Source organism: Syngnathus acus, chromosome 1 (assembly GCF_901709675.1).
Source record: "Syngnathus acus chromosome 1, fSynAcu1.2, whole genome shotgun sequence".
In the NCBI taxonomy this organism is placed as follows: domain Eukaryota; kingdom Metazoa; phylum Chordata; class Actinopteri; order Syngnathiformes; family Syngnathidae; genus Syngnathus; species Syngnathus acus.
In genome coordinates, this window is record NC_051087.1 from 9,982,346 (window position 1) to 9,992,671 (window position 10,326).

General features: G+C 39.5%; 1 protein-coding gene across 2 annotated transcripts; it reads right to left on the minus strand.

Annotated features, from left to right (window-relative positions):
• Positions 1–4,951: 4,951 nt before the first annotated feature.
• Positions 4,952–9,141, minus strand: klf1 (Kruppel-like factor 1 (erythroid)). Of its 2 annotated transcripts, XM_037258523.1 has the most exons (4): positions 8,809–9,103; positions 8,301–8,592; positions 6,890–7,667; positions 4,952–6,821 (listed from the first exon to the last, which is right to left on the minus strand). In XM_037258523.1, the coding sequence occupies exons 2-4, from the start codon at positions 8,301–8,303 to the stop codon at positions 6,646–6,648; spliced, it is 957 nt and encodes a 318-aa protein (XP_037114418.1). In that variant the 5' UTR covers positions 8,304–8,592; positions 8,809–9,103; the 3' UTR covers positions 4,952–6,645. The 2 variants fall into 2 exon arrangements, with proteins under 2 accessions (XP_037114418.1, XP_037114406.1); XM_037258511.1 differs by lacking the exon at positions 8,301–8,592 and having other exon boundaries at positions 8,809–9,141.
• Positions 9,142–10,326: the final 1,185 nt, after the last annotated feature.

Here is a 10,326-nt window from a genome sequence, read left to right on the forward strand (position 1 = left end):
CACCCGCCACCACCCACCGCGTGTTTCTGTCTCTCCTTCAGCCGTGGAGCACATCCATCTTCCAGCGTGGAGTTTCTTTACAATACGGACAGGAACGCGAGCACACGCGCCATGTCAGACACTACGTGTGGCCTGTGTGAGGGGGACACCATTCGCACAGACTGTTTTTATATATTACTTCTCTTGACATCAGATAGAGGTCACTACATGATGTTGACTGTCATTCTGTTAATTTCCAACATCCTACACAATAATAATCATATTGTTATTATTAATATATGCATACACATTTAGATGTGATTATTAACATCAACACCCCATCCCAAAAAATATTTTAAAAAAATACGTTGTAACTTTAATAATTCCAAATCGCACTGCATTGTATCATCAATGAATAAGTATTTTTCTACAGTGTAAACTGTTCAGTCTCTCATACTCTCACACGCTTGAGTGTTGATGTGGGCCTTCAAAGGGTGTGGCCGATAGTTAGAGGATGTGGCGAGTTTGGTCCATTTGCCGCATTCCGTAGGACAGACATGTAAATTGGACTAAATATCTGTTCAATGATAGAAAAAATTATTGCATTCAAGAAAAGTGTGAAGTCAGAGAAAACAATATCTACTCTGACTTCAATCTGAGGTCATTCAACAATGTGACCCCCATTTGACCATTTATGACACACATTTTAGAAATAGCAGATTAACACTGTTCACAACGGGTATTCTTGCCTTTAGAAAATAATTTTCTGATTGCAATCGGGTTCGAATTTCCAGTGCTTTGTGCGGATGTGACATCAAGCGCATTCTCGTGTTAGCTGGTTGTCCCATAGTCGTGACCAGAAGCTATTAGTATTTTGCTTTAATGCTTTCTGCATCTGCTCAGAAGAAACCACCATCTAGCACCCCCCAGACACCCAAAGTTTCCCCAAGGAGTCAAGTCAAATTTATTTTTGTACAGACCTTCAACATAGAAAAGTATCAGCTATGTATTAATAGCACATGCTTTGGTGTTGACATAAAGGTAAAAGTCACAATAATAGGTTGAGAAATGATGAATGCAACCTATGATTTTTCTGCTTTAATAGGAACGTTACCCTGCGAGAGGCTGGCGAGAAGTTTAGGACGTACCTGACCTCTCACAGCCTGTTCTATTCTATTTCTACTCCTCTATAGCAGCTGCCTGTGAACAGCAGTGAAAATCCCAAAAAAGCGTAGACATCATTAGACATCATCCTATAATCATCATGATTCACAGGCCCGTCACACCTGTCGGCAACATTGTGTGGTACAGTTTGTGCTGTTCTTTAATGGTAACGTTTATGTAAGAGAGCCCTTTGCACCGGTGAAAAAAAAAATACAGTATGTGATTATTTTGTTGATTTCTTCTAACAGGTTGTTATTGGATTAGGATAGTGGATCTTTGACGCATCTAAAAAAATATTACATAATCATAAATGAAAGATTTAAAAAGCATTTATTTGCAAATTTTTTGCCCATATTTAAAATCAAATTTTCATCCTGCATATCAGCAACACTGATGACAAATTATGCCCACCGCCTCCAGCATTTAAGTTACCGATTCTTGGGCTATAATGATAAAAATTGCGATGAGTGTAAGAATATCTTGAAACATTGATCAGTGACCTTCCTGTAGAGACAGAGACGTTATTTACCCTTGATCATTTGAATGCATGTGGTAGGGCAAATTAAGGTGATAGAATTTAAATGATTCCGTTCATATTTTGTTTTTAAGCATTTTGTTTCTTTGTGTTGTTTCCTTTTTAGTCCTTACCACTACCAGCATTTTTTTAGCATCACCACTACTTAAGCTTGCATTCCCTCTTACACACAGGCATCCATCCGCACACGCTACATTAGATCATGGCTAGGAACAGCGGCCTTGAACTTGTCTCACTCCTCCCCCCCACCGGTTGTATGTTGTCGAAACCACCAACCCCCATCACTTTGCTACCCTGGCTGATGTCGGTGCTTGCCTAGCAACCAACAACTTCCGGTGTGTGTGTGTGTGTGGGGGGGGGGGGTCGCACCAGAACAAAGGTGCGCGTGTGCATGTGTGCACGCATGTGTCTGCACGTGTGTGGCTGAATGAATGAATGCATGAATGCATGAATGCATTAATGAATGAATGAATGAATGAATGACAACACTGGCTCTTTGATGATGTGATCTGAAGTCAGTCCTGGCACACTTGTCATCTGCACTTAACAGAAGAGAACATTTAAGAAAACATGCACTGATATCATTTTAAAACTGTGACACTGAATGTGTCACAGATTTCATAACAATTTTTATTTGAATCCAAATTCCCATTTCCTAGCAATAAATTCTAATGTTATGAGAATGAAGTATTTACCCTAACCACCACGAATTGATTATTTGAAGTGTTTCTCAAAGCTATATTGTCTTTTTGCTATCTGATTTGTACTCTCTCAAGTTTTTAATATATTCGGAACCTTCGTCTTTCTTCTGCTTATTGGTCAATCCGACGCCACAAAAGTGGTTTCAAAGGTAAAAATAGCTTTTCTGTGTCTGACGTGATGGATGACTCATGCAGCGTCTTGCTCGTCTCCCTGTGGCTGCACCATTCCACTTATATATCCGCAGCAAGGTAAGGTCAAGTTTTGTGTCAGTCAATCGGCAGGCTTTATTCTATCCATACGTATAGTGCATTTATTTATTCCTTTGATAAATGTTGTAGTAATTTGTTTTGTATTTTATGTTGTCCCAGTGCAAGTCGCTGTTGACTAAGTCAGTAGATACATTTTTAAAATTACTTTATGGTTGATATACCTTTATTTTAGCCTGACCTATAAGAACAAAACATTTGTGTATATGAATCCAATCTTGTTTTTTGTAAAGCAGATCAATATATCGTTTGTGTCTTTAATAAAATGCATGGAAAGTGGACATTGATAAATTGCAAATCTTGAGGAAATAAATTACAATTCGATTATTTTTTTAAACCGTTCAGCCCTTGTTCGTAACTAAAACTAAAATCGTCACCTTAATTGTCTTCATTACACAGTCTTGGAGAACAGCTGCTGAAAGAAGAGCTGCTTGAGTTGAGCCACTTCTTGAGCGAAGCAGATGATCTGAGACTGTTTACAACTGGATCCCCTGAATAGGGATTCTGATACTCCTCACTGGACCACATCAGCTGACCCTCATCCGGACCCATGCGGATGGCTTCTCCTGGAAACTGTCCAAACTGCTAATCTGGAAAAGGTTGGCTTGCCTGTAGCTGCAACCCATCAGTGGGCCTTTTGTCTGATGGTGGAGACGTTTTCCCACAAGAATTGCCACTGCTGGGAACTTTAAAGCCAAGCTTGTGTTGGAGGCTCTTGAAAGTGGACAGATGCTTGGACATTTTCATGAGGAACATCACATAGCACACAGAGGATGAGTGCTAGCCTTAACAAGCTCCCTTGGAGATGGCCCAGGACAACACCCCAGCGTGCATGAATTTAAACTGCACATTGTGGACACGCCAAAGGCAAAGCTGACAACCAGGAGGTCTCGAACACAATGCCTGGAGGAGGCGCTGTGATCACTGCACTAAAGGCCTGCTGTGGGGCCTGTCGCAAGTCGTGACCGCAAAGTGTCCCGTCATGCTCAGACACTCCCAAGTCCAAGTGAATCGATAAGGACTGCAGGCTAAGAGTTATGTGTGCAGCGGTAGCACCACCTAGTGGCAGAAGACAAAAACACGTGGTGAGGGAAAGTTTTTTCCCCCCACTTAATTAAAGTAATCTAAGACCTCACTATTAAACTCCCGTGTCAAAAGTCATCGACAAGGGTTTCCTCACAAATTAATCAGTTGTTGGTGGAGCAGGAGAAGACTTGTGGAGGCTCAGAAGGTCCTCTGCCTGTGGCTCTGCTCCTAAAAATTACATCCAGCTTTTAGTTTCTTTGCTTCACTTTGCTTCCCCTTTCTCTTATATATTTAACTCTTGGGTGATATATTTTTTTAAAATCATAAATCTTGTTTATTTTTATTTGAAACCAACAAAGACTGTATTGACATTTTAACAATGACACAACATTAAATTCTACATGAAAATGTGTATTTGCAGTGTCAGCACCCAATAATATAATCTACGTCATACATTGTAAAAATATTGAATAAGCCCCACTGAAGGGAAAAAACACTACAGAGATGATAGCAAATTAATAGTCTGAAGTGAGATTTGTTAAATCACATTCACATATAGACAGAGCATGTGGGGACAGTAACAGCATAGTGCTGAAGGTTCAACTCAGGTTGCGCACTCACACACGCGCGTGCATAGACACAAAAGCTTCCATTGTTGTAGTACAAGCAGCCTGCTGGCAAACTTCCTCCACATACACATGCTGTACACTGACCTCTCTGTCTCTTGGCCAGCTGTCAAAGTTTCCATGCTATGACAGCAACATGATGAACTTCGGCAAATGTTTTTGACCATGGTGGTGTGTGTGTGTGCATGTACTGGCATCCACACATGAAGTGTGAGTTAATGTAAGAATGACAAAACACAAATGTTGGCCAAAATATGCCACCTGATTTCCTCTAAGCTGCCCACGTGTGCACTGCTTTCACTCTCTCAGTGGAAATACAAAGAATATAAATATAAAAAAGAAGAAATTGAAACATTTAGTTGCCACATGGTTGATAGAGCGGGAAGAAAAAGATGGATAATGGCGAAAACTTGTGAGTATTTCTGGACTGAAATGACAGAAATTGCACTGATGGTGGTTTGCAAAAAAACAACCCCATTTTTGGGGTTGTTTTGTCAATTTGACCCAACTTCCTGGATGGAAGATGGAAAACCTCCCATAAAGTAGCAAAAGTAATCCAATCAGCAATTTCCACTCAGATCATTTTGAGTCTTCAGCTCACAAATCCAAAAAGTGAATAAATTAGACATTAAACATTCCACTGAACTCAGCAGTAGTATTTCAGGTAAAAGTCTTTATTAGAATATGACCACGAAAGCAATACTCAATACTTTTTAGCACATGCAATTGTAAAAAAGCAATATAAAACTTTCATAATATCTAGCAAGGAAAACTTGTTAATACAATAAATATGTCAGTCACTTGACAAAAAAATACACATTAAGTGTGCATTTCTTTTTTTCCTTCAGTCGAGGATTCAAGTGCAATACTACACATCCCTGAGTTAAATAATTAATCAAATAATTAAAATCCAAACAACTGTAGTGGAAGGGGAAATGGAAGGAATTGAGAGAAATATAACATAGATATCATCTCAACTGTGGCCTTCATGTGTCTAATCTTAACACTTACTTACCTCTCAGTTGGTCTTGTGTTAGTGTTCAAGCTTACTGTCTACATGCACCATATGTGTACAGTGTTTGCTCATGTTGGGTCATTTACTGAGTGGCCATCATTTATGAGCTTTGTTCATTTTTCACATGATAGAAATAATTTGCCAGTTTATGGATTTGGATGGAAACGTGGTTAGTTTTACAATCAGCTTGAAGAATATTTGAATTAAAAAAGATACAATTATTTAATAAATTATTTCTGCTAAGCCTACAAAGATGTGAAAATAGCATGATCAAAATGTATTTGAGCAACTACAAAATTAAAAGCAAAACATTTGCATTGTCTTGGTATGTTTGCTCAACCAGACAATGATTAACATTCAATAACAAAGAAATAAACAGCACACACAAAGTGGCTAGCACATTAGCTGCACCTGTACATACCTCAATCATTTTGTCCTTTCCTAAATAATAACAAGTTAAGATTGACACTGCCAAGGAAGTATTCATTTAGAAAATGTTGGGTGAAAAAAATTACTGTGGTGTTGAAGTTTTCATGCTACTAAATACTGCTGTTGTAGAAATGCCTCTCAATTTTATGCAATAAATTCATACACCTCTGGAAACTACATCAACAGTAATAAAGCAATTCTTCACATGTAATTTCACCTATTTGCAGTTTTTTGAAGGGAGAACCTTATTTGTTTGTTGAAAAACTCACCTATTCGCTGATTATCTGCTGTTTCAGGAACACCCTAGGTACCACAAGTTAGAGCCAAGCCAACTGAAATCAAAAAGTAGTGCTTTGGCACCATTTGGGCGCTAACGAATTATGTTGAACTGAGGGAAGGAGCTATAGTGGGTTGTGGAACTAGTTAGGAGAGCGCTGCCGCTACCCTGGCACTTTGAGGGCATTTTTTTCATAATCAAATCACTAAGTCAATTTTTAGACGGGTATTCTTGTAAGGGGAATTGGAAATTATATGAAACTGCGATTAAGTTTATTGTATATTTACAGTATTAACTACTAATACGTCAGTCAAATCTTTTGGGATGTGTGAATGACTCATATAATTTGTTTGTTTGTTTGTTAGTTTGTGTTGTACAACCAAGTAATTGACCTAACCCTGCAGCCTGAAAATTTAAATGGTTTATAATTGCCTGCATTAATAGTTTAAACTGTTGGTAGTAACTGTTTATATCTTGGTAAATGAACACCTCTCTGGCAGTGTTAAATAAAATTGAGCATTATTATCTTTGCAGAGGCAAAATTTTTGATAAAACCCCTCTCTCTTAGATTTCATTCAAGATGTGTACCTATGGGAGTGGCGACCTAGTGGACGTCATCCTGGGCATCAGGTGTGTCTCTTCATATGCAGAGCCAGGTGGTCAGAACGGGAGAAGGCTCTCTGACAGAGCACACATTCATAGGGTTTTTGGCCCGTGTGCTTGCGGTAGTGACGTGTCAACTCATCAGAGCGGGCGAACTTCCAGCTGCAGCCTTCCCATGAACACTGGTACGGCTTTTCCCCTGAAAACATACCAGACATAATAAGAAAGTAACAGTGAGGTGCTCGGTAACTGAGCCACTGGACTTACCTGTGTGTGTGCGGAGGTGAGCCTTGAGGTGCGAGCTCTTGGTGTAGGTCTTGCTGCAGCCTGGGTATTCACAATTGTGGATGGCGGGCTTCTTTTTACCAGTCGACTTTCGCCCGCGTTTCCCCTCCGTCCCACCAGGGGGCAGCTGCGGTCTTACCATCTGTTGCTGTACGGCCAGACGACCCGAGGCTTGGCTGTGGGTGTAGTCACAGAAAAGGCTAGCACTGTGGGCAAAGTGGGAGGGGTAGTTGTAGTGCAGAGGGTCGGAGGTCGCAGCCTGGAGTGGGATGAATCTGCCATCAGGGAAAGCCACCAAAGAAGGGTGCTGTGGGGGATAATACGTATTGAAGTCCCATAACGGCACCTCACTAAGGCTCCCTGTTCTGTGTCTTTCCTGGGAGAAACCAAATTCAACATGATTGGCAGCTGACGTTCGACCTGCCGGATCATTACTGTAACCTTGATGGTACACTTGTTGCTGGAATGATGACATAAAGTCGGCAGTGAGAGTACAGTCCATCTGCTCATGACCCATTTGGTCCTTAAGCATGCCTGCCTCTTGGTACACTGTGTCTTGGTCGAGTTGTTGTTGGTAGCTCTCATCACTGCAGTCCAGGGAAGGGCTGAGGTCCGGTGAGGGCTCGCTCCACTCAGACAGCAGCAGCTCGATGTCCCAGGAAGCCTGGCTGTCGTCGTCAAGAAGCTCCTCACTCTTCTGCTGGGAGACATGCAGCTGCTCGAAGCCCGGAGGTGGCGATCCGCCTTCACACGTCCACACCTAAGATGTTTTGGCAAATTAAAAAGAAACAAACCGGAACAATAAGCAAGAACTTAATATTTGCTGACATCTGAGTGATAAGTTTGTTCCCTTTTGTTTTTGGTGTGTTTTTTTCCGGTGATCTGAGATGAGCAAATAACTCACATTTCATCTATCATGTTTTTAGTCACTGATTAGTTGCTCTTCTTCGGGCGCTGTGGTTGCATGAAAATTAGAGGTACTAGATAAGGCCAGAGAACAATGATTTTTGCACAGATTATTTTACTAATGTACCCCATACTGCATTGACAGTAAAATTGAAAATAACAAGAAGTGTTTCTGTTTTTTAAAAAAAAAAACTTTGTTTCATAAATTTGTTGTTGTGCATGAAAAATTATCAAATTCATTGTGGACATGTGATCAGCGCTCACGTAAAAATCCAATCATCACGTGACATTCGCAAGCTCAGCCGTGATTGGTCGTTATCCGAGCACGTGATTTCAATTTCAGTCCACAGTTACGTGGCAAAATGTGTTTTCAAAGGTCTTCATTATGCGTGAAAAATAATGAGGTTATCAAAATCTTCACAAAATGTTATTGCTGAAAATGGTAAAATAATTAAAGTAGCCCATTAATGGAAGACTCAAAATTGACCATGAATGGAGGTCAAAGTCAGCTAGATAGACTTCAGCCCACCAGCAATATAGAAAATGGACAAACAGATGGATGGATTGTGAATTTTCCTGCCACCAACACCATGTGGTCAAATTAGAGAGCATCATATCACAACTCATAGTAAACACAGCTTAGTTGCAAGTGACCATGCATATAATATGTACCACAAGACATGAGTTTCATTTATTTTTAATTATGCAAATTCATATGTGATGCTTAACAATTATTTATGTTTTGTTGTTATTCACTGGAGATTTTCAATACACTTCAGCTGAAAGACAAAGTGGGTGAGGTTAATGAGCTAGTTGGTTCACATTTGAACTCCTGAGAAGTCCTCTTTTAATGGCCTTTTTATCTGCTTGGTCAGTTGACTATTATTTCCAGTGCAATCACACGTTCCACATTACAAAAATACTTTTCTCTCCACGAGATGTATTTTTTCCTGGCATTAAGTACATATAACAAGTGTAGTCCAAAAAATACTTACGTTCATGTCAGAGACATTTGAGAAGGAGCTGAAGGAAGGGAGCACAGCCTGGGTGGCAGCCATCAAGCACTTGGGTAGTAGTCAGCAGTAGACAGCTTTTGTTTTCTTGTCTTTTCGTTTTTTTATGCTCAAGATCCTCTCTGTTAAAAGACAGTCACTCACAAGTTCCCCAAGCTGCTCATGGCAGTTACAGTTCATGCAGTGACCTGAGAAGCAGTTTGACAAAGTTGCCCCCTTAGCACCATTCCTCTCTGCTATCTCTCTCTCCTCGCTCTTGTCTATCTCTGTCAGCTGGGACTCACACTTCAAATCTCTCTTTTTCATGTCACTTTGGACCGTTAGGTTTTCAATTGCCCACCCCCCGCCAAAAAAAATATAATTTTGCATCTACCTGTTCTGTGCGTCCAAGATGATTGAATGCGACCTAATCAGAAATGAAAAGCAATTCCAGTCAACACAAATCATTCAAGTTTTGAGTGAGTTTGATTGCATAACTAACTGTTAATGAAAAATAAAAACACTTCTTTATCTTCCAAGATGTTAGTAAATAAATTTTTACAACTCGAATGCTCTATCTAGATTATTCTAATCCAGCATTCCATTGAATGATGTAAAAGATTACATTTCCTCTCAGATCCATATTTTTTATTTTTACTTTGTACCATTGGCGTCTTAATACTTGTCATGTCATGACACTTGGCATGTCATGTCAAAGTAACCACAGAAACTATAAATATATGTACAACTGGTCTTTTTGAATGATCTCGTTGCGCCCACATAAATAGTAAGTGGCTGAAAAGGTCAAGTAGTATCGTTGCTATTGAGTGAAGATTATGTTGTTTCTCATTCATGCAAACATCAGCAAGTATAAAATGACAGCCAATGAATGATTCGACATGCAAGTGCACTGTGAAGCTTGTGCACATGTAACACACACTTAGTCTCTTCTTCATCTTAAATTCTAATTTAACGTTAAATCTGCATGTACAAAGTACAAAAAGCAGCACCAACAGGTGTTATTCCACAAAATGAAACACCTTTAAGGCCAGATGAGCGAGATGACCCAAATGACACGATCACAAATCAGTGTTTACAATTTCATACAACAAAAACTTGTGCAAAAAAAAAAGTTCTATGTTCATTTGGTCAAAAAGCTATGTTGCTTATATCACGATTCATCTGGACAATGTCTAGTTTTATCTCAATCCACCGTACACTATTGCTGATCATGTAAATTGTTCCAGTAAAGAAATCTTTTTGCACATTATCCCACCGTATTTTTTAAGAAATTACAAAAAATAACACACACTATAAATGAATCAATATTTAATTGGCCCCAACAACAACAATAACAACAACAACAATAATAATATTGATAATAATAATAATAAAAGTAATGACAAACAGTGATGCTTATGATAACTTTGAAGACACACACGTGAATGTCACGTAGCTTTGACTTCTGAGAAGACGTGTGTATGAAAGGTGATTATATTCTCGCTAGTATCTATCTTCTAG

Excerpts from the sequence above, each read along its gene's own strand:
- klf1 (XM_037258511.1), bottom strand. The coding sequence starts at position 8,871 with ATGGCTGCCACCCAGGCTGTGCTCCCTTCCTTCAGCTCCTTCTCAAAT. Across the intron at positions 7,668-8,808 it reads CAAATGTCTCTGACATGAAC|GTGTGGACGTGTGAAGGCGG; the intron begins GTAAGTATTTTT and ends AAAACATCTTAG. Across the intron at positions 6,822-6,889 it reads TCACCTCCGCACACACACAG|GGGAAAAGCCGTACCAGTGT; the intron begins GTAAGTCCAGTG and ends GTATGTTTTCAG.